We start from the raw sequence: 27,677 nt of genomic DNA on the forward strand, positions 1-27,677 counted from the left end.
TTCATCAATGACTATTAATTGACTGCTACCCAAGAAGAAACATCGGTTTGAACTTTGAATATTGTGAGGTGAGTCGACGACCGATACGCAGTGTGGCAACAAAAAATGATCACATATTATTATAATTAGCATAAGAACGTTAAAATATTTATGATTTTTTACGTGTTTCCCCCCCCCCCATGTTATGATGTCAGGTACTGCCCGGAGTCCGGTAAAATGGCCTGGAAATTGAAACTGCTTCCTGATCAAAAGCTGATCATAAAAAGAAACAGTACGCCTTCAATCAATCATATATACATGATATATATATATATATATATATATTTATATCAAGAAATGAAGTTTTTCCGAGCTGAGAGATGAGTCATGACAATCGCTGACAAAGACGGTGAAAAGAAGGGCGGGAGGCTCCCGTGAAATATGGACAGTAAACTTGGGTCGCTGTCAGACCGCTCATGGATCGAATAATGGCAGAACAAGAAACCCATGGTTTGAGGGCAAGATGCATGACAGATGCCATCACGTAAGCATTCCAAAATTAAGAAAAGAAGATTATTCCGTACTCGACTTAGGAAAAAAATGACCATTAGGGCATCTTAATTATTGGACCCAATTAAGAAAAAATCTGTAACTTCTAGATTGATGGGTACAGTTATCCTCCGCACTCAGAATTCATAACTCCAGAATAATAATAATTAATACCATATCAATCTTTACGGAATTCAATTTAATTACTATATATATATATATATATATATATATATATATATGAAGACTGAAGACTGCTCTCTCAAAAAAAAAATTAAGGATTGGTTTGAATATAGAAATAATTTCGTCTGATCTTATAATTATAATTTTTAAATTTTTTTTTATAAAATATAATAAATAATTTAATTTTTTAAAAATTTAATATAATTATAATAATAATAAAAAATAATATTTTAATAATATTTTATTCAACTTATCTAATATCATCTAATTTCATTTAACGAGCCTAAATCTTAGGAACTTAATTGGTTCATGATTACTTGGCTATTGATAGAGGCTAAAGCTGATCAGACTCTGAATACTTGAGTCAAAACTTGATAAAGATGAATATTGTGTAAGCAAGAGTTGAATGCATGAACTTGTAGAGATTTCCAATTTTCCACTCCTTTTTAGTTAACAAATGAACGAAGCTGGCGTGGCGTCTAGATGCATATATATATATATGGAAATATATGCTTAATTCCAACTGCTAAACATGATGAAGAACATACCAAAAAAAAAAAAAAACAATAGCACAAATTAATTTTGTCAATTAATCATAACTCGTGAGCTCTTTTAGTTTTAGGTCTCAACATTAATTATTTCCTGAAATATCAGTCATATATATCATGATCTTCTAACCCTGCAAGTTTCTAAACTGTCATCATGAATTTTTGGTAGAATAATTTATATTTTTTTCCCAACAAGTAAGATTTTGAAGCCCATTTATATTAGTAGATGCATGATAGCATTAAGATCATTTCCTAGCTAGCTAGGATTTGGAAGTATTCTATATATCATGGAGAATTCTCTAATAATTTATATTTAAGATCATCATCTCAGTACTTACATGTAAAGGTATTTGGAATTGATAGTTTGGCACATATCTACTCTGCTAGATCTAATATTATCACTTGGAAGCTGGTCATGATTTGGGTATCTTAATTAGAGTCCACAAATGACTTGAGGACAACATCATGATTTCCATTAACTCTTTGCTGCATTAACAATCAAAATATAATTTTGTCAAATGTCAATTATATATCCAGATCATCCATTTGACATTTGAGCCTGATCATATTAATTGACATCTAGCAAAATCTGAAGAGAAATGGATTGAATTCTTAAGTATTACCACCACCAAACACTACAATAAAAAAGATTTTTATGATTAATTTATTATAATTAAAAGATTATTTATAATTAATTTTAATTATAAATAATTATTTTACTGAAATTAATTAGTCGTAAATAAACAATTTTTTTATAGAAAAATTTATATAAAACTTGCACATCATGATCAATTCCTCTCAAAATTTACTTTGTGCATGGCTTTGGCTTCCTAAAAAAATCAAAATATATGTTTTTTAAATATTAATTTTTTGGGATTTTCTTAATAAGCTATATTCGTACTTATAAAAAAATTTGAAATTTATTATTATTACTGGAACTTTGTTGATAATTAAAATCATGATTCCAATCAGCATGGGCGGATGCAAACAGCGAGATTATGAGTCATTGTTTGGGGAACAAGTCAAAGGTGGTGGGCTGTACTTGATGGTACAGTCTTGTCCTTTTCCCCTAGTCTGACTGCTCTTTATCTCTGCCACGTCACCTCCATCATCATGACTCCTGACTTTTCTTTTTTAAAGCCTTGCCACGTATCCAAATTCACGACCTAACCCGAATAAAATTAAAAAAAAAAAACTTCACGACCTACCGACTATTCCTCCTCCGTCAAGATCGGCATTTATTGTGAATCAACGGTCAACAGTCACGAAATTTCCATCCGGAGTAATAATATCGTGTTGTCGCCCGCAGAGTTAGACCATGAATGCCCAATCGGGTTTTTCCTATTGGGGGAGAGGTTGTTGACTTAAGAATCTATCTATGGTTCAATGGGGACCACATATGGGTGACGTGTTCTTTGACTTGTTGCAGTCATTGTCAAACGCGTCAGTTTAGTTAATTAAAGGGCTCTTTTTGTCTCTTTTCCAGTCGGCGGGTTGATTCCTCCATGACCTCACGCTTACGGCTGCACTGCCTCATAATTCTCTTCTATTATACAATTTAATCTTGTCTAGCTTTCAAAGGATAGATTATATATATTTATTTAGAAAAATATTTTGAATACAAATCATATATTATATTGTAAAATTATAATTTTTATAAAATAGATTTAACGTATGAGATGAAATCATATTAATTTATGAATTTACTGTTATAAAAATCTTTTTGTGACAATAAAATTTTTCATTTATTTCAAAAGAGAGTATTTGAAAGATATTTAAAATCTGTGTTAAAATCAGTAAAATCGATTTGTGATAATATAGAGAATACAAACTTTTTGAATTTTATGACTATAAATCCTTGAAAATAACTGAAGTCAGTAGATATGGTCGGAGAAGAATTATTGAAGGGGATTTATTAGAATCATTGAATTCAGAATAATTTCGATTTATTTCTCAACCCAATATATAAATGCATTGATTGGATCATGCATGCATTAAACAAACAAGTAGACCATGATCATGATCATGAGTATTGGTGCATGTGAGGTTGAGGGCTCGGGACTTGAAAAAGGAATTCTACAAAAAATTCAATGTAAGATAGGATTGGTTAATAGCGAGTGCTTTTAGACCAGACACCCAATTGGCTTAATATTATAGGTAGGATATCAAATGTGGGTCAAGCTTAATTTACGTCCGAATTATTTATTGATTATTGATTGCCTGCCATTTGATCCATTTCAAATGGTTTCCTAAACGACACAATTCAGAGCTAGTACTCCGGTCGGGGATCATTAGTAATGCCATGATAATCATGCACAAGTCATATATATATAAATATATATATATATATATATATATATATATTCTCGAATGAGGAACATACAAAAAAACAAAAATTATTGTCATCATTTCCTTACTATTCCTTGGTGATAAATCTATAAAATCACTAATTATTTTGAAAGCTTAAACCAATGAAAGATGTGATTTTAATCATGTTAATCTTCGTGTAATTAACACCAAGGATTATATACTACAAGAAAAGTACTGTTTATTTATGGCCAATTATTTTGTGTGTCAAAATAACTATTTTATGCCAAAATGAGTATTTTCGTCTCAAATAATCATTATCGTTACAAATAATTCATTATAAATACCTATTTTACTTGTAGTATATCTGCCTGAACTTTGAAGTGAGGTGACATCTTAATTGCTCCTTGTAATTACTCATAGATAAGAATTTGAACAAGTTGTGGATATTATATAGTTGTGTAAAGTGAGTAATGATATTAATCATAGATAACTACTCATCGATAAGATGTTTTATAAAAATACCTCTCATTTAAAATATAGTTGTGTAAAATATTGTGAAAAATATTATGTGTAAATCATTTTCCAATATATATAGGTCAAAGGACTATTGGAGAGGGGCCTTACGAGAGATAGGAGTAGCTAGCTAGTTCTTTAATTTTATTCTTTTTGCAACTAATTAAGGAACTCTTAATGCATGGCAGCTTGCTGGCCATAATTACAAAGTAATTAAAGAGAGAAGAATTAAGGGTTCATATCCTACCTTGGATTTACATAATTAGGGCAAATACGATTTTGCTGAGGAGGGGGATTTTGGTGATCATGCTCCTTCGGAGCTCTATGAATTGTCAAAAGACCTTTTATTAATGTATCTCAACTTTTTGCATTTACACATTAAGTTCATTGATTTGATGACTTCATAGGCTCTCTCATAATATGACTGTATTTCAATTCACTTTTAAATTGACAAGATTACTATAATATTTATAACAAATGCATATTGTCCAGATATGAAAGTTTAATATGAATGTTGAATATATACAAGTACTAAAAGGAAAAAAAAAAAGCACAATAAAAACAAACCATCAAACGTGGACTGCTTTTGTCTTCCAAACGATCGAGGTCAGAAAATGAGACTGAAGAAGATCATCCCATTACAGCAATAAGACATACGGTTAATCCATTAATAGCAACTTAGAAACACAGTTGGATAGAAAGTGAAAGCAGGGAATCTTAAAATAAAAGTTAGTTACCATAAATTCTCTTTTTGATTCCACCCCTCCCCCCCAGTTAATGGCAGCAGGGATGAAAGCAAGTCTTTCAAAAGTACACAGTGATAACTACCATATATATATTTGCAGGATGTTCCCAAAAAAGTAGGAAAAGGGACTTGAAATGGCTTTGCTGAAGGTGAAAGCTGGAAACGCTCACGAAAAGATTTTAACTTGCAGTTTTTTTAGCCTCTAAACTGCTATAACCACTGTTTGAGACCTTTGCCAATCCAAGCACCCTCCAAAAGCCACTAAACAAAATTTAACTATCTTGTCCAATTCCATCGACTTCTTTAGCATATCTTCACTCCATATAGCCCATATCATCATCAGAAGTTCGAACCTCCGTTATGGCGGGAAAATGTGTTTCTATAATGCAACTGGTTGACCCTTTCGGAAAAGACAGTATTCGTTCAAAGATCTCCAACTTTCTCTTCAATAAATGAGGAGCAAGGAATCCCACAGGATCGAAGGAAATGGTCATCTTCTTCAAAACTGTTGCATATTTTAGAAACATTTTTATCCCATACAGCTCCTCTTTATATCCATAAATCATAGAGATTTCAATAGTCTTGAGGTGAGTCGAGAAACATGCAGGCACAGGATCTAAGTTCCATTCATATCCTTCATGAGCATATGAAGAATCAAAATATTCCTATACGGTTATGAAAGAAAACATATTTAGCTGTAATGTCTATTTTAAATGCTGGTCAGCAACATAAAGACGAAACTTTTGATCCTAGGAAATTAAGTGTTACCCCTTCGAGTTGAAGCGACTCGAGACAAGGTGAATTGTGGAGTATGGCCACAAGTCCTTCACGGGAACCAAGATCATTATAGAACCAGATACTCCAATGTGTTGTAAGGTTCGTCAAGTGAGAAAAAACAGGCAGCCGCGAAAACATCTCCCTTGAAACAGAAAGAACCTAAAACAACATATCACAACCTAAAAAATTCAGACGAATCTCTTGCGGATGATAATTGTGAATCGAAGAAGAATATGACAATGGGAAACTTGGTAGATACCTGAACAAGAACACACAAACAAACGTGTAGGCTTTTGGTGTAAGAGAGCCCCATAAGAAGCTTAAATGCACGATGATGCAATATCCAATCTCTAAGCTCTGATTCAATGGATACATTGACTGCTGAGGATGAGCGACTAAAGCAATAATCATGATTTAAACTACCGCTGTAACAGAAGTACTCCAGCTTAACTCCACAGATCACAAACTCTGTATCCACGTTGTGGCGGTAACAGATTCCAATATTCTTGATACACATCTCTTTTATGGTTAAATTTTTAAGCCTGGAACCAGAGATACAGACGGCCTTGACATTGTCCCAGCAGCAACCGATTAAATTCAATTCCTCCAGCACTGGGCAACCAGACAGGAGCGTCTTTGCTGAATAATCGTCTGGAAATCTAACACGCCTGAGAGTCAAGATTTTGAGACTTGAAAAGCAAACAGAAGAAGGAACCCTGAGATCGTATATCTCATTCAGCTGTCCAATTTTTAACTGCAGTAGTGATTTACAAGTAAATACGCAACAAGGCAGCACGAGTGGCTCTCTAATTTCCCAAAAACGAAGATCTAACTCTTGAACCTTATGCTTCACTGCAGTGGATACCCAACTACTAATGCGAGACGAATCATATCGAACACCACACTCCAGAAAGAATTTTGTTATGGCAGAGGACTCACGAAGCAAAAGAACCCTCTCCACAAAATTCACAAAGAGTGCCCTATCATCCTGTGCCTCTTCTCTGAATTCAAGATTTGAGATGGACATCCACTGGTGTTGCCATATCTTTGCTAACACGCTAGTTTTCACAGCATCTTTTGTGGGAAGATAAGATAGGATGAGCCCGAGAAGTGCATCTCCTAGATCAGTGATGCTACGTTCATCCTCATCGATTTTATCAACTATGCTGAGCTTTGGCCTTTCGGCATTGTGTATTGCAGAGCTTAAATCCATGAAGTGATGGTTTCCTTAAGGAACACTAGACATTGTCAGATTTCATATGACATACAAGGAAATTATAGGGAGGGAGACAAGCATTCAATCCATATGCAAATGCCACAGCAAGAAAGTAATAGGCAGTGAGACGTGCGTCTAATCCCTAATACACTATTTGACTAGCAGAACACATCCCGTTTTAAGATTTTTTTTAGGACCGAAGCTCTTAGACACAAAACCACATTTGAAGTAAGATTTCTACAAAACTCCGATCAAAATTTCTTCTTTCACCCATTTTTGCCTTTAGAATCCAAGCAACAAAAATTAGAGACACAAAAAACGTGACTTGCCCTTCACCAATATTTTTCATCATGCACTTTTTCACAAAGTTTACCTAAATAATCTTAAACTACATCTAAATCCATATCATAATACACATATTTTTTTCTTTTCCTTTAACAACTGAGATAAATTCAGACTTTAATCGAACAAAGGGTGCAAGGGTTCGTGAATTTCAGGAACGCAATAGAGAGAGAGGCGCGGGACTGACCAAAGAAGTTTGATGGCGGCGGAAGCGCGGCGCAGTGAAGGGGCAGAGAGAGGGAAATACAAAGGAAAAGGGAAGGCTCGGTTGAATGCTATGTGAGCTATAAAAAAGAAATCATTCGATAATTAGGCTTCGCGGTGAAATCGGGACGATCAGAGTTCTTCGGAGGTTGGACTTCGCTGCCTATCGCCGTATCTTTTATCATTTGAGAAACATTTCAAATCGGATGGGTGTGTAGTTCTATTTTACACTGTCCAATAAAAATCGGACTCATAACTAGAAATCTATGTTATTTACAGTAGAACCAATCAGAGGAAATAATTTCTCAACCTTTCAGTCTCTCTTTCTCTTGAAGCCTTTTCTCTCTCGTTCCCTTTCTTCCCCAGGCTTTCCTCTCTCTTTCCGTCAGTCTCTCTCTCATATTAAACCTGAGCCAGTATTACTGTCATCAATGAAAAGTAACACACTTATCAAACGAAAATCACAACAAACAGGCAGATAGCTCTCTGTTTTTGCTCTATTCTTCCCACTGCTTCCTCTTTTATTTTTTTTGATTGATTTATTTCTCTCTCTTTATTTTTTTTTTGTTGTCGTCGGGTTTCTGATGGAGAAGCAAAAGTGTTAAGTTATGCTCGAGGGGCTTTTCCAATGGCAGATCTTTGGGAGTCGCATGAGGTATCGCATGCTGAATCTTCCAATTTCTGCAAAACCAGAGGAAACACCATTTTCACCAGTAGCACCGCCACAGCCACCGCACGATCAGCCTGAGAGGTGAGAAAGAGAGTTTCGGCTTGAGAGAGAACCGACTACGATGGAGCCAGAAAGAGAGGGAGAGCAACTGAGGGGTGAGAGAGTCGAAAATCAGGCATTTCGGCTTGAGGAGAGAGAGAGATGTGGCAGTGTATGGTGTTTGTTTACCTGCAGCGATTTTAATTTTCCATTTGTTAAAAGATATACATGTCACAAATGGTGTAAATTCTCTCTATTAACAATTTAACACTCATCCGGCCCCAGGACCTTTCTTATCATTTTTCGACTTTCAAAACTTAAAAAAAAAAAGTCATTACCTTTTCGCCGCCATGAAGCGGGAGCTCGATTGTTCGTGCTTATATGAGTTGTTAATTTTTCAGATATTGGATAGATTATAAAGAGTCAGCATCTCTCTCTCTCTCAGGCAATCATGCAAACATCCCAGAAATTCCTTCCTCACTCGATCGTTAGCTTGCACTTCAACATTAAGGATAAATAAGCTCAAAGAATAATACTACGCACAATCGTAAAATACGTAAACGTCGTGTAATCATTTTAAAAAAATATGAAGTCTATTATTAAAAAATTAATTTCTTTTTATATAAGTCTTATATTTATTTATTTTTTTCAGAGCGACTGCACAACGTTTATACACTCACGACTGCAAGTATCATTTCTCTAAGCTCAAAACATTTCTTAGCCATTGAACTTTCTCCCACTCTAAAATGTTTATACTTTTATGCAAACCAAGTGTTGTTCTAGAGATTGTAAAAAATAAAGCAATTTGAAAATAATTAATTTTTTAATAATAGATCTTACTTTTTTTTTTTAAAAAAAATATAACATATTTGCACGCTTTAAGACTATATCTAGTGTTAACCCTTTAGAAAAATTGCTTTGTTAGTTTGCCAAAACTAAATGCTGTTCTACAGATTTTGTCTCGCTCTCTTCCATATTATTCTTATATGAGATGAAATATTGCTTATCTAATTCACGACTGATTTTTATTTATTTTTATTTTTTATAAGTATAATTCACAACTGTATTTCACTGAAGTGAAATGGGAATGATTGGGGTTAGTTGTGGCCCTGATGCATGACCCGCACAAGATAGTAGACTTGTATGGATATAAAATCAAGCTTTCCAATAACTTGAGCAGATCACAAGCTTTAACATTTTGCAGTTATCTAAAGTAGACTTGGATTGATATAAAATCAAGCTTTAACATTTTGCAGTTATCTAAAGTAGTCGTTGGAAAATTGTGCTAGAAGGCATCTACATATCTGACACAGTACTAGGGATTGGCAGATTGTGCTTTCTGGGAAACTTGCATACCTATTTTGAATGTATCTCCTTGTGTGCAATAAAGGAGAGAACAACATTCCATACAAGAGCAACAAAATTAGCAGCGAGGACCTGAAATTGCTGGGGGACAAATCGGAAGTTGAGAAATTGGAAAGGTATCCACAACTTCCAATTTGCAAGAACAGCAGCCAACCACTCCTACAAAATGACAAATAATTTAAGATACAAAAGAAACTGCAAAAAATCCTGCCAATTAATTCTTTCTAAAGATCATATCAATAAATGCCTTTCAAATTTAAACCACCTGCTGAAGCTTTGGAATGACTTGTGATGGCCTTCCTTCAAGCGTCACCAGCGTAGCTAAGAAAACTCCGATAAATATAGGAGAAAAGAGGAACTGCAATATTATCGTCTTACATTCAGATACCAAAGAAAAAACATGATGCCAAGTGACCTAAAAATTATTCTACGTAGGTCACCTGATCTAGTAAGAGCCGCAAGAAAGCACCAGATGCTCCAGGCAATGTTACCAATCTACTCAAATAGAAATACCTAAAGATACATCAAATTGTGAGAAAGAATGAAGATGGAATAATGAAACTAAATAGAAGCCAGAAATGATATATATATATATATATATATATTCAACATTCATATTAATCTTTGGGTTTTTTTTTTTTAATTTTTTACAGTGCACATACTCTTCGTTACAGACCATCCTTGTATTTTGATAACCCAAAGGCATATCCAGGAATAGAAAGAAAAATATAATTTCAAAGAGTTTTTCTATAAAAAGCCGCTTAAGATGGTGAAGTGGGAAACCTTGACTGGGTAGAATGTATGTACATGAAAACTACATGAACTACTAAAGAAACTTTAAAGACACTACTTTTCTGTAAGTAAGGAGACGATGGAAAATGCAAAAGAAATCATACCAATCTTTGTTAAATCATTGCACCATAATAACATATTAGGTGAAAATAACAATAAAAGTTGGCATTGCTATATGTCCAATTTCCAGGCACCCAGAGGCATGGACTCTGAAGCATTACCAGAAATGCAATGTGGGACCCACTAGCACCAGACCCAACAGAGTAAACAGGAAGGTCCTTTTCCAGTCTAGCGATGGCACTTGATCAATCACAACCTGATGCACATAAGTTCATGTTAAATCTTTGCAACATGAAGTTGGAAAATAAAACTGAAAGCAGCAATTTTTAACATTGTAATATAACTGATCTGTGTTGACAACAGCAAACGCCACTGTAACTCCACTGTACCAAGTTTTACAGTCAGCAAACCCCACAACCCCCCATCTTTTCCAGCTTAGCGGGAGTAAAAGATAGGACTGTAAATGTCATGAAAAGGCGAGAACGATGGAAGACATACAACATACATCCTGCGGTTTGACTAGTCCATTAATTCAGCAGCTCCATAACATAGAAATCCCTCTTACTGTTACTTTCATCCAGGACGTGGCATCCTAGACTCATTTTAGGCAGTTACGAAAGCTAAACTGAAAGTTTCTGTCCTAACTTCTAGTTGGATAATTAGGAAGATATGAGTACAGAAAGTCGTTAATCTTTAAAAAACCTCACAAAGAAATACCAGAAATCTATAGTTTTGGTTGAAAGTGTACCTGACAGATTAAATCTCCAATTAAAGTTAAAAGTGCAGATGTCAGAGCTTTTGTTGACACAGGATACTTTGCAAGAAGAGCCAAATACCTGTAACGTGAAGTTCATGTTGGAATTAAAGAATGTGGACCATACCGGAAAGCCCAAGTATAAAGGATAAGGCACCGAATGATCAGCACAAAACTCTACTTAGATCTTACTCTGTATGAAAACTAGCAAACAAACCTGACGAGAAAAAACAATAGGAGCATTCAATAAAATTACTAGTCTAAAAAATATGTATACTTATCACACCATATAACGTGAACATCTTGTTACAAGTAGTCTGCTAATACTAGCTCACTAAGTATTGTATATTTGCCACCACTTCATCTCAATTCATTGGTCACCTCCTAAGGAATTTCTCTTTTTCTTCTGCCAAAAAAAAAAAACTCCTTTGCAGGTGACAGGTGAATTGAGGATCTTCAACTTTCATTCTGAACTATTACCTTGGCGAGGGAAGGGATAGGGAAAAAACCAGGGAAGTTTGAAATGGAAACAGAAGGAGAGGAAGAGAGAAAATCAAGCGGGCTGCGAGCAGTTAAAGAAAAAAATTGAGGTTCTTTTGAGTTGTAGAATCACTTTTGTAGAACTGCTTTGAAAATGTGGCATTTCCCTAATTTGTAAAAAGTAGTAGTTTTTGTTTTGATGCTTGTAAAAGTTATTATGATCTTTGTGGTAATAACCAGATTATTTTTCAAAATTTTTTAAAATGTTTCAAAAGAATTTAAAATTTCAAACCAAACATACCCAAGTAGTTTTGAAATCAATGAGAAAAGGCTGCAGGAATTCCCGGAGGCAAGGTGAACAAAAGGTTCAAAGGACTAGCAAGTTTATAAACGTATAACTTGAGTTTCCCATAAAAAGGATAAAGTCTTCAGCACGGGCTCGTATGAAAAGACGAAATCATTGTGGCTATACAGCAGGAGTAGATATTTAATACTCCTAATGAAAGAAAGATACAGGATAGCTCAGAATTTTGCTCAACGCTACATTACCAAGATAGTAAGGGCAAGTTATTTCCACCGTCACCGTCACTGCCATCACCACCCCCACCACCTTCACCTCTCCCACGAGAATTTCCATCACCAGAACCCCCATATCCACCTGTTCCAACCGACACGCCATCCGGGACTGCTGAAACCCAAAAATGAGCAAAACCCAGCTGCCTGAATCCCATTTCAGAAAGACCCACATTCTTCAACAAAGATCCATGACCAAACCTCGACGGATAAGAGTAAGACTGGCACGAAGCACAGCCCCGAGACCCGCTCATCTGGACTGGGTTTATGGGAACCCGGTTAAGGTGGCCGGAAAGCGTAGTGGGTCTACGAGAAAACCCCACGAAACGGTGCAGGAGTGGGGCTTTGAAGGTAAGCGTTACTGAGTCTGGAACCATATTTGCTCTGAAGAAACGGGTGTTTGGGTTTTGGGGAAGCGTGGGGTTTGAGGTTTTGAAGAAAGTTTGGCTTTGCTGTGGACCGACCACTGCAGCAAGCATGGGCTCGTTTTGAAAATTGAAACGGTGTGGCGCTGAGCTCTAACCCGATCTTTCCGTTGCCTGGACCGTGGGTCGATGCATAGGTGAACGGTGAACCGCTCCGGTTCGGATGCTAAAATATAGATGAATGAATAATTATAGAGCCAGACTGCCAGAGACATCAGTATGCTTGGTTAAAATATATTTTCGAGAATGTTTGAGGGTTTTTTTTAAATATATTTTTTATTAGGTTTTTTTTTTAAAATAGACTGGAGAATAAATTCTTCATTATTTATTATTATTATTATTTTTTTTTATCGAGTACCCTCCTCTTTTAATTAAAAAAAAAAAAAAAACTTGTAACGATTGGGTATTATTTCGCAATCTTTTACGGAAAAGAAGCTGCACAACTAATTCCTACAACTCCATTAACTGATAAATGATTGGCCTCGTATGTTTTTATAGTTCATTTTATCTTAATTCATATGATTTTATCTCATTATTATAATTTTTTTAAATTTTCATATAAAATAAAATAAATAATTCAACTTTTTCAAATCTTAAAATAAAAAATATTATAATAATATTTTATTCAACTTTTTAACTTTAATCTCAACTCATCTCATCTGCAAAAACAAACAAGGTAATCTCATACAAAATTCATTAATCGCAGAATCATCACGAGAATGAATTACAAAACGCAACTGTAAAGTAATAAGATCTCCAATAGTTGCAGAGCATTGTATAAACCAACTACACCAAATTAGTATTTTTGTATCAATACTCCAAAAATAAGCTACTTCCACGTCCTCCAACTCGAACCACCAAAGTCTTCAATGACTCCTGAATCTCTAGTCCAAAGGGTAGGTTTACTGTAATACCTGGAAAAATGTTAACGAGATCTAGTTAGTCAACCCAGTAAGGAAAAAAGAAATGGATCCGAATGTGAATTCAAGCTCTTGTATTGCTTCTTTTTTTTCTTGTATCACACTCTTTTTTTCTCCTATTGCTTCTTTTACTATTACATCAGGTATACAACCTTACATTGCTTGAACTGTCCTCTCATTGCTGAGGTTCTTGTAATTTTTTTTTTTTTTTTTTTTCCATCAACGATCATTCTGATGACCCAGATCCATTTTCTCTCCCAATCCACTGAGCTTTGAACAACCCCAGAATCAAGGCTAAAATGGTTAAAGGTCATTTTAATATGTCTGAAGGCAAACTGGGTACTAAATATTGGTGGTGTCATCAATGGTCAGTTCACAGGCTATCCTTCAAAAGAAAAATTATTTACTTACTCTGGACAACTACATGCATCCCAATAAAATTCTCTACCCAGTGATCTGCCTTGCCCATTGACTCTCATGGCAGTTAACTGAACTTGGGGGAGCTCATCACGAAAGAACTCTCATAGTGGTCTTCTCCATTTAACATGCCATTTAAGTGGTTCTTAAAAAGAAAGAAAAGGAAAAAAAATTGCATTGAAGAAGAAGTCATTCTTAAGCATTATCCTTGCTTCAATCATTTGGGGAATTCAACAAAGTTGTAAGCAGGCTAATGAAAGTTGCAAGCTATGATTTATATGCTATGAAAGAAAATCTTAAAAGCTCTAGGAAAGTTGATTAATTATCTACGTCAAGCAACTTTCATGCCAGGAGATGACACCACAGAACCACAACCACAAAGAGAGAGAGAGAGAGAGAGAGAGTACCTCAAAATCATACTATTCCTTTGTCATCTAAGCTGGCATTGTAGTGTCCAAACTTATTCTCTTTGGGTTTCCAATGACGGAAGTAGAAAAATTGATATAGTATCTAAAAGGATAGTTAAGGTTTCTACAAGTGTATCCACAGGATCTTAGGTGGTGCCAGGACTGAACAATCAAAACATCCAACTTTCCAAGCAAACCGCAATCTTCAGTGTTCAATTTTTACACTAAATAAATTCTACCCAAACACATTGTGAGCACATTTTAAGGATACAACTGTATCAAGAAGTAAGCATCCTCCTGCATCCACCAGCCATGGTAGATTTGGTTTAATTCTTGACCAATCCAAGCTGCTTACAAGTATGCTGCACAAAAAGACAAGTAATGCTCCTGTGAGAAATGTGTTAAAGCTCACAACCTAACACCCTAGTATAGAGGTAGTACTTTAGTCGAAGTAAGTAGGCACAAACTGATCAAATAAGGATAGATGATACTAGCCTGGCTATGTAAGTTGCATTTCCAACCAAAGCAAAGATGAACATGAAAGGATTAAGCCCCTGCATATCATGTGAGAAAAGTATTATCTCTCTCTCTCTCTCTCTCTCTCTCTCTCTTCATCAGCCATGCACACACTATTGTTCCTAGTTTCTTTTCTTTTTTTAGCGATGGGGGAGGAGGGTTGCTAGAGCTGTATGTACTACAAGCCGATGATGCTTCATAAGCAATCCTTCTCAAAGCAAAAAGCAGGAGTTTTCCACTTATATTATCATAAAATTATATGAGAAACTCCAACTAAATAGGTGAGATTAATGCTCACCTCAGCATTGCCCCTTTTAATCTGCAAAAATGGATCAAGAAGTAGAAATAAGTATAATATTATCAACTCTAAAGACTTATTATTGATTTTAAACATTAAATCACCAGGTAAATAGAACTCAGGGGACATACCCAAATGGACCAAATATAACTACTTCCACAACAGAAATGGGAAAGTACCGAGATAATTAGTCCATTATTTTTCTCATCTTTCTGCTAATGTAAACAGAGGTAGCATTTAACCTATTTGTCTTTTAGAAACCCACATGTCACTAAAGCAGGTCAAACCAAAGGTATATACTCACAATCACAGTCCACGCATTTGCCACCAGTTGTGAAAAACAATAAAAATTTGTGGGATGGAATATACCAAAAAAAAACAGAAGAATACCAGAGTCATCTAAAAGCTGCTTTGAAATGTATAAGTCTCACATTTAAGAAAATCTGAGGAAGCCTTCCACCCATGTATAGAACTGCCATTCCCCAGCCAAGGAAACTTCCAATACTCAGGCTTTCTTCAAAATCATTTTCTTGCAACAGCCCACCACCTACCTGAAATCCCGTTAACAATTCAAAGATGATTAGTTCTCAATATTTGAAGGTGTTTTCTGTTCAAATATATTTCAGAAGAAATTGAAAACTAAAAGGGAATTTCCCAGTAAAAGGATCCAAGAATCAACAGATACGAAGCCAAGTGTTGTAAGATTTTGGCTTTCTATGTTCACAAGGTACATAACTCATCTTATAGCCCATACCTCATCCACAGCCAAAATAGTCTGCCACCTTACCAGTCTGAATCCCAATTTTTAAATAATAGGCCACTTACTCAACTAGCCTTGGCCCAATAACCAAGTAAACAAAACATTAGAAAAACCGGGAGACCCACCAAACAGAGGACATCTCAAATGAGAAACTGCTATCCAAAGAGTTATTCCATGGTGTAACCTGCTATAATCACGTAAAGGAAACTAAATTACCATTCTGCTTGCCTGCAAAAGCTTTCTGCCTACTTGTATTACAACTCCTTCATTTTGACTTTTGAACACTGAATAAAGTTTGCTGTCCGCTGACCGATGGAAATTGTAAATACCAAGAAAATTCATAACAGAGACCTGAAGTAGAAAAATATTAAAAAGATTGATCCCCACAATCAAAATTGGATACTGGTTTAGGTAATCTCATCTAATTATAAAATTCACCATGAAAAGCTCACCACACAAAGAGTAGTCTTGATGCTTGGTGGCGGAGTAGATTGTCTGGAGTCAAGTCCACGAAGCAAGGGCTCTTCAATAGAATTATGAGCATGAAGAGATGCATAATTCATTCTTTGTGCTAGAAAAGATCCTGCTGTGGGAGTATGACTCCTTGATAGATATCTTGCTGACCTGATGCATATTCGATCAAACTAATTTAGCAATGAGGATTACATTATTGACTGAACCATGTTATGATTCTTAGGAAAATCTACGAAGTAAAACATGTAAAAACTTCCACACAGAGAGAGAGAGAGAGAGCAACCGAGAACCTTAATCACTTTAAGCAAGAGAAAGATCATAGGGAGTAAAGTGATTATTGTACCCAGTCAGAATAACCGCAACCAGATACAAGTAATGAAGCCCAATTATGATTTCTAGGCAAAACCCTAATTTAAAAAAAAAAGTGTTTTTGGGCAGAACCAGTGTATGCTTTGAAACTCATCTCCTGATGATCATTGAGTTTAAGGGACACTGCAAATTCACTATGGAATTTCTGGATGGCCACACAAAGCTCAAGCTAATTGCAATTTAACATTTATATCAAACATTACTAATACCTTCCAACAACTGAAAAGTTTCACGAGTAAAAAATAACAAACATACTATAAGGTACATTATTTCTCATATTAGCAGTTAATGGTTTAATCTATGAATCTAGAGGGATAGGTGTATTTTCAAGAATCTAAAGGAGAAAAATCAATTACGTGTAGTACAGTTCTCTTTCAAGAGAACCACTTCGAGGAATTTCTGGAAGAGGAATAGGTGAACTCAAAATGTGTTCTCCACCAAAAGTGTCAGACCCATTACTCCTCTCAGCGTCATTTACTTGTTTCCCACCAATTTCACCATCCCCCGGTATAACTTCTACTGGTGCCACCAACTTGTTAGGCTTTGGATCCTGTGTTACAGATACAAAGTTTTACAGGCATGAGTTCAGAAGAACATCAAAACAGAAAATCAAAATAAGTCAGTAAAGTGCCTTAATAAGTTCACCCAAAAAAGCATTTAGATAGCCACAAGATTGGAAATAAAAAAAAAAAAAGAATGTGGATTTACAAACAAAGTAAGAAAAAAATATGAATCTAGCCCTGAAACTTAACACTTTTCTCCAATAATTTATATCCAAACTGAAGACTTACAATCTCTATAAACTATTACTTTCACCGGTAAACTTCATTTTTAAACTTTTTCTTCCAAAAAACAAAAAAAACCTTCTTCTTTCGTATAAGAAGGTTAAAAATGGCTAACTTATCTTCCACCTAAATTATTCTTGTTCCAATTTCTCAGTTTACAAATCTATTATGTTGTAAAGCTATTAACATTTTAGATTCAAACCCAATTAAAAAAATCAACTATGATATGCAATATTTTTAATTAAAACATGGATCATGAAAATCCATTCACAATGAAGTTAGATATGAGAAGAAGTAGGGCAGTATGATTGATATTTCGTTAGTGCAGAATCGCATATGAATATTACAAAGTGATAAATGTTATTCACCAATCATTTAATCATCGTATGTTCATCATCCCTTGATTTGACATCAAAATAGTAGAAAACTATTTGTTATTTTTCAATTAATCCCACAAGATACTTTGAAAGAATTCTTAAAGCACAAGAAGCCTTGAATCACTAGAAATCTTCAACCGTTTATTTCAACTGTGATCAGATCTAAAGTGGAGATAATACTCTGAGTTTTGAACTCAGATTTCTTTAGGAACTTTAAATTCCTTTTTTTTTGGGAGGGGGGTAAATGATCTTCCCAATTGTTGAATAGGATCTTCTCTGTGTAAGTTTAGAGTAAAATACATTGTTAACAGGATTTCCATACAGGCAATCAGTTTCAGCCCTTACTAAAAAGGTTGTTTCTAATATTCCCTTACATTTCATTTTTCATTAAAATTTCACCAGTTCCCAGTTCCCAGAGCATGGAGCTTTCAGGTTTTTATCAACACATCAGCAAACATAAACTCATCGGAAAGCTTGTGCAAGCTATTGTGAGAGAAAAGTTAATAAAATTCCAACCTTGTGCTGACTTCTATTGTATTTCAGTTGATGATATATGTGGCCGTAGTATAAGGCCTGTGCAATAAGGATCCCGCAAGTCACTACATATAACTGCAGACCACATAACAAGGAGAACTTCACTCAAACTTTCAAGCTGAAGGAAGCAAACTAAGACAAAAATTCAAATCTATTAGATTCTAGATCACTCTAGGCTTCAATTGACATCTTACCACTGCCATATAGTATTGTGTTGGAAGCTGCATAAACGAGAAGAAGAAAGTTCAGTAAATCAAGTCAAGCAAGGTATGCATTTCATAAATCATGGACATATCCTGTTTACGCTCTCATACAAAAAGCACGGGCATTGGGATAAAAGTATAACAAGTAGGTATGAGTGCAATTCCGTTCCTTTCTCCAGAGAGTGAGAGAGAGAGAGACACTCACAGTAGCCGGTTCCAGCCAGCAGCCGAGTAGGTTGAAAACATCCCTACCAAAGAAGTGCACCCAATATGCAATGACATGGGCAAATAAGAAATCAGGGAGAAATTTTAACTGACATAATCAGCAAACTGTAGCATACATATACGGAAAAAAATCAACTTAAATGTATGATTTAGCATGTATGCATCTTAAAAGTTGAAGGAATCCGGTGAAACTTTGAAAAAATATTCATAAGAATGACAAAAATTTAATCAACCCAAGGCCAAAAAAATCCAAGAACATTCATATATATATATATATATATATACACACACACACAGATAACTACAGTTGAATATATTTTGCCCTCTCAATCTATACGGGATACATTTTGTACTCTCAAACTACATAGGGTTTTGTATTTTGTAAGAACTGTTACAGGCACTAAGAGATTACACAAAGTAAACCTACAAACTAATGTGTCTTCGTGGAATCTATTAGATTTTACAATTTGACGTACCATGTCAAGTCACATCAGTTTGTAAATTTACTTTTGTGAAACCTCTTTGTGGTTAAAGTACTTTCCTTTTGGTATAATTGGACGGAAGTGCTATTTGTTATTTCTAATAGTTTGTATTCTTTTCCCAAATAACTAAACTACAATAACCAGTGGATAAATCACCAATCAGGAGTCCGACATCCAATCGACGAAAACAAGATATGAATAATAGTCAGCTAAACATATCGAACTGCAATACCCAAGTATCCATGTCAGCAAGAAAGTGATAGAGAGGCCCTCTGCGGACTTTTCCCTGTAATTAGTGATTATTTGAGGTATCTCAGCTACACTCCAACCGATAATACTGATTAAGCCCAAGGTGAAGGAAACTTCATCTCTCACACTCAGAAGAGAATATTTCATGTGTTCACTAATCGCTTCCGAGCAACGCCAATCTTTGGGGCACACTGGCATAGAGCTCTGTAAGAGCCTTGTATAAACTAGAATGAACCAACTTTAATCTGCCATGGATTAGGAGAGAGAGTGTGAGAGATTGAAGGCCATTTTCTAGAAACGATATAGGGGTAAAATTAAATTAATACAAAAAAATAAATCAAATAAAAACAACATGTTATGCAAGAGTAATTATCTTGGAGCCACGAGATTTCATATTATTAAAAATTAATGCTTGAGTAAACAATTTAAATGATACGACATTCTTTTAAAAGATATGAGTTCAAAAACACCCGAGCAAACGTTCATCACTAGAACATATCATAATGCAGTGGCACACTAATCAACAGATGAACATGGAATCGCAGCTCGCATTTTGTAACAAGAAAAAAAATATATATATATATTTTTTTAGAAAATTATTCTCAAACTGGTGTGGTGTGTATAGCATTATATGGTATAGTTTAATTTAAAAAATAAATTTTAAATTTTAAATTTTATAAATTATATCTTACAGAATTTTTTAATAAGAATATAATAACCTTTTTTTTTTTTTTTATTTAATCCCGTAAGGCTTTCCTTCTAAATTCTTCTCAAATTTGGCAACAAAGTTTCTCAAATGGTGTGGTGTTTTCCAGTTTTTCTGCTTTCCGGCGTTCCCAGTAGTTTTATGTCTAACTTTGTTTATAGAAAATCCACCAATGAATTCTAGTCTGACATACGGTTCGTGAAAATAAAAATAAAAAAAAAATAAAAAAAGCTAATCTCGCAGCAATCAGAATATATACAAAACGCACACAAAATATCAAAGAAATAAATTCTTGGAGTTTTTCAGACATACGATTCAAACGAACGCTCGTCCGTTTCTCCAACGACGGAAACGAAAGAATGGAAGTTTACAAACGAACAAACAAGGGTTTAAAAGATGTAGAGGAAGCGTCGGAAGGAATATCTTACGATCTCTTCCGTCTCTGGTAGCTGTTAATGTTGTTCTCTGTTTTGTCTTCTCTCCTCTGTTTTTGCGTGCACCAACTCAGCTATCATGCAACTATATATAATATATGGATCGGTCTCCCTCTCGAATTCGGATTAATCGTAGGTAGTTAGTTGGCACGTAGGACTGTAAAAGGACTATGTTGTTCGGTCCTTTAAGAATTAAATAATATATATATATATATATTTGTACACGTCACCAATTATTAATAACATTAATCATTTATATTGATTTAATTATTCTGATATTGCATTAAATTTGAGAAAAAATATTTCCAGACATGCCAATATAGTTATAATCTTACAATATTTAGCTATGCAATTAAGTCTAACTATTTGCATTTTGTAAATATTTCCATTTAGGTGTTGTTCTCATTTCTATAGGCTGATTAATAGAGTTGATTGAAATTATAAAGGGTAGTGTGCTACATGATAGAATACCTTGCAAGTGGTTGAAATCTATAATGCATTCTTAATGCTAAAACAATTGTCACCTGAAAAATGACACTCTCTATATCTTATATTGAAAAAGTTTAAAAATTTAAACTTATTTTATAACCCAACTCGTGGATCGATTAAAATTCGTTTGAATATTTAGAATATTTTAATATATCTATAAATAATAGTGAAATGATTTTAATTAAGATATTTTTACTGAATTTTGAAAAAAAAAATATTGAATAAAAATATTATAAAATTAAAAAAAAAATTGTTTTAAATTTTGAAAGAAGTAATATTGTTTATTGTATTTTGTTTGAAAGTTATAATTTTTTAGACGAAAAAATTAAAGATTTGAAATTGAAAATATTTTTTATTTAAATGATGTTTGGGAATGAAAGATCTGAGAATAGTTATTCTTAATGTTGTATCCTTATTATTAGAAGGCACGAGAGGGTGGTTATAACGAGGGTAAGTAGAAGGCCGAAAAATAGTAATGGCAGTCCAAGGCAAGCGCAGCCGACCAGAACAAGACTAGGAAGAAGGGCGAAATCAACGACCCAACAGGCAACAACCATCCTTTGAAGTTTTCAATTAGTTTGCGCGAGGGACGGGCTTCTACACATATGATACTAGAACATTTATTAGAACACACACGACCACGTAATAAGCTGCACGCATTCCCCATCTAAACTGAAAACATAAGAATCATAAGCAATTAGTAGCTACTTATCTAAAATATCTTTGCATTGTTCAAATTCAATCACTTTAAAATATCCTTTTTACCATCCAGTCACCTGCAATAGACACTCTCACTGTGTAGGAAAAACTCATTACCGCTAACACAACATTCTATGCTGCTACAAGGAGAATTTCCGAAGGAAATGTGGTAAAAATACATGAAGCACAAAGTACAACCCAAGACTGATGTTGCCGATTTCCCCTTTTATTTCATTGAAAGATCTTGCAGAAAGTTCTAGGGTACAGTATGGCGCTACTCCTTGGAAGCCGATTCCATTATCTGCACTGGTGGAGCAGTGACTACAGCCAAATTCAGATCAGGGGATCCCAAATCACCAGACCTTTCACGGATCTCCCGGTACTCTTGACAGATGGCACACAAATGGCAGAAGAAATGAGTAACAAAGTCCCCGCATGGCGCTTCCTTCATAAGCAATAAAAATGTGGTGGTAAGCTAGAGCAAGTTAATATAGCAAAACAATAATTTTATCACAAGCAGTACTTAAAATGGAATAGAAAAATTGGTTATTAACCTTGTTTACCACCATAAATTGCTACGAAATATTTTTACATGCCAAGACCTGTTAGGGGTGGTTAACCCAAAAGATTGAATTCAGAGAAAGGGGATAGTCTTAGGTTGCCAATCAGCAGGGCATAGCAAACGCATTCATTTTTTTTTTTCTTGCCATTCAACCTTACTAATCATGGCTGCCACTCGATGAAGCCAGACAAACCAGCAAATAATTTGAGAATCAAAGACAGTGCCCATCTTCTCATTTCTCATCAAAGTTTACAAGGAGGCCGACTAGTCTAACGACATTCTCAAGGCAACCTAGTAATAGGCCTGGTATTTTTTGGCAGGGGCAGAGGAGTCAAAACCTCAGGTGCCTTTAAAGTCTAACCAAGATACAGAAAAAAGAATTACCTTAAGAAGTGTTTGATGGGAATAAAAATAAATAAAAAGAATTGATGACTATATCTTCTAAATACATGATTGAAGTCTAAAACTGTACCTGCAAATTATACTTTGACCGTAGAGCCCTACGGTATCCACAAGCATAGCATGAGATAAAGAATCCAGGTAAAGCCAACAAAGTGCCGTCGGTCAACAAGCAACAAACAGAATTGAAAAGAGCCCACAAAATAAAATGGGTCATGCATGATCCTATCAGAGTCCCAGAGCCGAGAAATTCTGCATTCTTCCCAAAAAGAAAGCAAGGACAAAAAAAACCTACACAACCTGTATCATGTAACAAACTGCAGTCAGCCGATAATCTTGGTTTAACAGTCATACCTTGCAGATCTGAAGGACAAAATTGCAATTCCCTGCTTCTATAATTTTAAAGCTTATCCACTTACTGACTGTTGATTGAATATTAAGAATTATACCTTGGCTTTGTCCAACATACCATAACATAATTTTTTTTTTATTGGCACTGGGTGTTCGGGAACAGCGTCCCGACTAATCCCGAGGGTGCACAGGCCCTCGGCAAGGAGTTTTCCGCAAGTGCATCTCGGGTAATTCAAACATACCATAACATAAATAAATTCAGAGAAGTCATGTCATAGACCCTCCACCTCAATTCCCAAAACAACGAACAATTGAATGTTTTTCTCCATCGAACAAGTGAGAATAAAGAACTACCATCTTATTGATGTTGTATACCACTGAACCAGACTGCTACTGCCCTTCTATTTGGTTTACAAAATATTTTAAAAATACAAATAAAGCATCTTTAGACCAATTATGCCATCAACAGAATTTGGCTCTCAAAACACATACATTCAGCATTTATCATTACGTCAGGAACTTGATCTCTTAATAGATACTTAACACACTAGTATAAATATATTTTCAGCATCATGTTGTTTCAAAGCGGAATAACTGTAAACAATAACATCCACAGAAAGTAAGCCCAGTACCAAGAAAAAGCTAAAAAAAAAATTTCATTTTTACTGATTGTCATATTCAAGAGGCACCTTATAATTTTGCTTCTGATAAATCAAGGTCACAAGGCAGAAAGTAGCGTACAGCTCTGCATATCATCGAAACATGCACAGATTCCAGAAGACCATTGCAACGGTCCGTTGCTGGCATGACCATGTGCAGGAATATCTTCATTGCCCAGAACAATCTCTGATGATGAATCTGACTGTCCCAAAGGAACATAAGGGGGCGGCACATAACTGCTCTGGCTTTTCATCTTTCCCCACTACACAATCAGCCTGTAAACCGTGAAAAGTGTCAGAAGGCAATTACTTAGAACACAAATATTTAGACCATAAAATCCACAATCACAAACCCTTACAAACAAATGCATTTACTTATTTATTTAAATCCTTGTAATCCTAAGATACGGCGGGAACAAAAAATCCTTATCGAATGCCCAAAAAAGGGGGCCAAATTACATAAGTTCCCATGAATTTAAGAGTGGTTTCAAGATTAAACCCTAGTTTCTAATTGTTGCAACTAGAACCCCATAATTTCAAACACTTAATAGTGTACCCCTTCCGGCAGGCCCGTGTACTGGCCGTAAGATTCCTCTGGCCCTCAAAGAAAAGCCAGGGAGAGGAGGAGGCCTTTAGTCTTTAGGGCATCCTTACTACTTTCGGGAAACAGCCTTTTTTTAAAGCCTTTATTTATGCCTTTGGGGAAACAGCCTTGCCTAAGTTGAGTCTTTATCCATGCCTATTGTTCGTACTCTCCCTCTCTTTTCCCCTTCTCTCTCGTTTGCCGCATAATTTTTACAGATTAATGCATGGCCTTAGGTTTGGTGATTTGTTCAAAGCAGGTCCAAGAGTTGTTCTCTCAGCAGATATTCGATGTGCAGAATGTCAAAAGAGAGTAGCTGAAATTATGTCTAGAATGAATGGCAATTCCACCAAGTTCTTCTAAATTGAGATATTGCCCTTTATTATGAGGATTTTCATAAACCTACTTCCCGTTCTCCCAAAAATAACTGATCGCATAAAATCCCAACAATCAGATTATTATTATCATCATGTATAAAAAAGACTAAGCCTTTAGTTGGAAGAACTATAAAAATTACCTCAATGTTTTTAAGGGTACCGACCCTGGAGGGCCTAGCTGGTAGCTCCAGTGACCTCGTCGGAATTGCGCCGAAGAGGGCTTGAAGCGAGCGGCAGGTGGCGGAAGGTGGTAGTAGCAAGAGAGAATGGAGGTGGGAGACCCAAGCGTACGGTTGTGGGTGTGGGTGCAGGTGATGGGTATGTCAAAGGCGTCGAGCAGAGAGAGAGAGATAGAGGGAGGGAGGGAGGGAGAGGAGAGAGAAAAGTGAAAAAGAGAAGAAAACGGACAAACGGGCCTAAGCTTGACGTTTATTTGAAGTTTGGCAATCCATGGAGGCCGAATCAAGCAGACCTCCTGAGCTCAGCCCAAAGAAGGCCAGGAGATAGGTAGGCCGGCCCGTAGAGCAAGCTTAAAAGGAATTAGGCAGTTGTTAAGAAGCCGAGATGAGTTTGGAGATGAAAAAGTTTCTGCTGGGTATATTAATTTCTATTTATTTATGGTCAGGAATAAATTGCTGCTTCGTATTCGTATTATTGGATTGTGAAAGCTACACATTATAAGCAAAGCAAGCATATGCCGTAGAGATGAGATAGATATGACGAGTGTGAAAGCCAGAGATTCCTTTAGCGTTGCATGCCATAAACCACAGCCAGCAACTTGTCTGTGCATAAAAATAACATGCAAGCAAACGTTGCTATCCTTTTAATATTCCGATCCCTTTCTTCCTGAAATTATTTTCCCCAACCAACTCAACCCAACCCAATACGTATATAATTAATTATTATTAAGATTTTGATTAATTTAGCAGAAAATAATGTGACAAATTAAGCCATATAATTAATTAGTATATACACATGATTTTGTCACATTATTATTATATATTCAGAAAGTAGTAATCAAATCATGGAGGACATGATCACATGAGGATGATCACCACCACCTGGATCGCATTTACATGACTTTTATCATGACTACAGCTTCCATTTGTCTTGCTCTTGCCGGAACTATTTTCCTGATCATCATTCTCTAATTTCAATCAATTAGAGAGTGCGCGCGTATCTTCTTCTTTTTTTGTTTTTAAAGAAATTAATAACATGTATAGATATAGGAGGGATTTAGCCACAAAGAATAAAGAATCATGTTGAGCTAGCTAGACAGATTCGAGCTGAGACCAATTTCAACATTTTTGCCATTTTAACGTTGATTTATGGTATACTTTTTATATACGACACATTAAGTAAATTCGATCGAGCATTTCAGCCAAAAAAATAGTCATGTGCGAAAAAAGATAATGAAAATTGAAATGCATGCATGGGATATCTCAAATTAAAGGAATGGAACATTATCAGGGCTATATATCTTATGCTTGAGACACAAGCTGAACTTTGTAAGAGCAAAGATCACATCCGCCCGCACGATTAAGAAACGAAATAGCTACCTAGCCCAAGGGCATATCGCCGGGAGAGAAAATGTGGCCAGAAGCTAAGACTCTGCCCATGATATTGTTTGGTCGCCGAGCTACATGTGCATCTAATCATGTCATGTCTGTAAGTGCGTGCTAGTTCGATCTCTTACATGCATGTCATGTTTAACTAGTAGTCTACCATCTCTGATCTTTTCATTTTCATTTGTCCATACGTATGACAGATTGTGGAACTCTTGGTGCATATGGATTGCGAAGGATGCGAAAAGAGAGTTCGAAAAGCAATCTCGAAAATACATGGCATGAGTTCATCGATCCGTCTTAATTATAAGTTATATCTATACATCATCTCTTTTATATATATATATATATATATATATATATATATGTATATATATGTATAGGTTTTCAAACCCATTTGTTTTTCTTTTCTCATATATATTCATCAGATTTATTTCTCATCAACTTCTTATGGAAAGCTCATGTATACTCGTGCACCATTTTTATATTTATGAAGATGATAAGCTTCTCAGTTGGTTCCTGCATGGAATAGATCTCGCTTCTGTAATCTGCTCTTATATATATTTCTGCATGTGTCTCTTGCTTGCAACAATTGGCCTGGAAGCAGGTGTTGATAGCTTGGAAATAGACATGGACAAGCAAAAGGTGACGGTAACGGGATACATTGACCAGAGGAAGGTGCTAAAGATGGTGAGGAGAACAGGAAGGAAGGCTGAGTTTTGGCCATTCCCATACGACACAGAATACTATCCATACGCATCCCATTACTTAGACGAATCTACTTACTCCTCTTCCTATAACTACTACCGCCATGGCTTTAACGAAAGCGTGCACGGTTACTTTCCAGACCAAGCCTACTCTACTGTCTCAGATCAAACCGTCCATCTTTTCAGTGATGATAATGTTCATGCCTATTGCAGTATTATGTGATTATACTTGCATTAATCATGAATTAAGGAAATAAATAATTTATAATACCATTTCAAATGCAAACAAATATGATACGGCATATTATTATTATTTGCTTGTTAACTTTTTTTAGAATATAAATTAATTGGAAACTGTTTTTCTCTATTACATCAATAATTTAACATGATATCCTTCTAGAACAATTATTGCTATCCTCTTCCTGAATTTCTAATAATAATAAGTCAAATCCATATTTATTACATCTATGATCGATGTGTCACAAAATTTATAAAAACTTTATAGTAAAATTTTATAAGAAGTTTAACATGTCCATTACAGAATCTATGGAAAGTTTTATTGCTGTTTGTATTGCATGACATGCAGCTTGGTCTTATCCGGTATAA

General features: G+C 35.3%; 5 protein-coding genes across 9 annotated transcripts; 1 reads left to right on the top strand and 4 right to left on the bottom strand.

Annotated features, from left to right (window-relative positions):
• Positions 1–4,697: 4,697 nt before the first annotated feature.
• On the bottom strand, positions 4,698–8,346 carry LOC109008140 (putative FBD-associated F-box protein At5g56700). 2 transcript variants are annotated; one of them, XM_018988131.2, is made up of 4 exons: positions 7,350–8,346; positions 5,864–6,831; positions 5,596–5,763; positions 4,698–5,492 (listed from the first exon to the last, which is right to left on the bottom strand). In XM_018988131.2, exons 2-4 carry the CDS (start codon positions 6,815–6,817, stop codon positions 5,142–5,144), a joined length of 1,473 nt encoding a protein of 490 aa, XP_018843676.1. In that variant the 5' UTR covers positions 6,818–6,831; positions 7,350–8,346; the 3' UTR covers positions 4,698–5,141. The 2 variants fall into 2 exon arrangements, with proteins under 2 accessions (XP_018843676.1, XP_018843675.1); XM_018988130.2 differs by lacking the exon at positions 7,350–8,346 and having other exon boundaries at positions 5,864–7,150.
• Positions 8,347–9,219: 873 nt separating this feature from the next.
• Positions 9,220–12,593, bottom strand: LOC109008141. The gene is made up of 6 exons (XM_018988132.2): positions 12,076–12,593; positions 11,041–11,128; positions 10,454–10,548; positions 9,881–9,953; positions 9,706–9,798; positions 9,220–9,599 (listed from the first exon to the last, which is right to left on the bottom strand). Exons 1-6 carry the CDS (start codon positions 12,576–12,578, stop codon positions 9,432–9,434), a joined length of 1,020 nt encoding a protein of 339 aa, XP_018843677.1. The 5' UTR covers positions 12,579–12,593; the 3' UTR covers positions 9,220–9,431.
• Positions 12,594–13,296: 703 nt separating this feature from the next.
• LOC109008117 lies at positions 13,297–20,707 on the bottom strand. 2 transcript variants are annotated; one of them, XM_018988098.2, is made up of 14 exons: positions 20,559–20,697; positions 19,524–19,785; positions 18,790–18,832; positions 18,576–18,602; positions 18,364–18,456; positions 17,042–17,235; positions 16,295–16,466; positions 16,059–16,193; positions 15,514–15,633; positions 15,083–15,103; positions 14,764–14,822; positions 14,540–14,630; positions 14,269–14,371; positions 13,297–13,438 (listed from the first exon to the last, which is right to left on the bottom strand). In XM_018988098.2, the coding sequence occupies exons 2-13, from the start codon at positions 19,736–19,738 to the stop codon at positions 14,276–14,278; spliced, it is 1,266 nt and encodes a 421-aa protein (XP_018843643.1). In that variant the 5' UTR covers positions 19,739–19,785; positions 20,559–20,697; the 3' UTR covers positions 13,297–13,438; positions 14,269–14,275. The 2 variants fall into 2 exon arrangements, 1 of the variants encoding a protein (XP_018843643.1); XR_004801196.1 differs by having other exon boundaries at positions 14,540–14,822; positions 20,675–20,707.
• A 1,420-nt stretch (positions 20,708–22,127) lies between these two features.
• On the bottom strand, positions 22,128–25,219 carry LOC109008142 (protein PLANT CADMIUM RESISTANCE 10). 2 transcript variants are annotated; one of them, XR_004801035.1, is made up of 4 exons: positions 24,940–25,219; positions 23,870–24,115; positions 22,903–23,129; positions 22,128–22,313 (listed from the first exon to the last, which is right to left on the bottom strand). XR_004801035.1 is itself a non-coding variant. In XM_018988133.2 (4 exons), exons 2-4 carry the CDS (start codon positions 24,091–24,093, stop codon positions 22,143–22,145), a joined length of 570 nt encoding a protein of 189 aa, XP_018843678.1. In that variant the 5' UTR covers positions 24,094–24,115; positions 24,940–25,215; the 3' UTR covers positions 22,128–22,142. The 2 variants fall into 2 exon arrangements, 1 of the variants encoding a protein (XP_018843678.1); XM_018988133.2 differs by having other exon boundaries at positions 23,922–24,115; positions 24,940–25,215.
• Positions 25,220–26,349: 1,130 nt separating this feature from the next.
• Positions 26,350–27,312, top strand: LOC109008144 (heavy metal-associated isoprenylated plant protein 45-like). Of its 2 annotated transcripts, none has more exons than XR_004801210.1 (3): positions 26,350–26,467; positions 26,568–26,674; positions 26,972–27,031. XR_004801210.1 is itself a non-coding variant. In XM_035688977.1 (3 exons), exons 1-3 carry the CDS (start codon positions 26,390–26,392, stop codon positions 27,292–27,294), a joined length of 498 nt encoding a protein of 165 aa, XP_035544870.1. In that variant the 5' UTR covers positions 26,350–26,389; the 3' UTR covers positions 27,295–27,312. The 2 variants fall into 2 exon arrangements, 1 of the variants encoding a protein (XP_035544870.1); XM_035688977.1 differs by having other exon boundaries at positions 26,568–26,661; positions 26,969–27,312.
• The last annotated feature ends 365 nt before the right edge of the window (positions 27,313–27,677 follow it).

The sequence above is a fragment of the Juglans regia genome, chromosome 3 (genome assembly GCF_001411555.2).
Source record: "Juglans regia cultivar Chandler chromosome 3, Walnut 2.0, whole genome shotgun sequence".
In the NCBI taxonomy this organism is placed as follows: domain Eukaryota; kingdom Viridiplantae; phylum Streptophyta; class Magnoliopsida; order Fagales; family Juglandaceae; genus Juglans; species Juglans regia.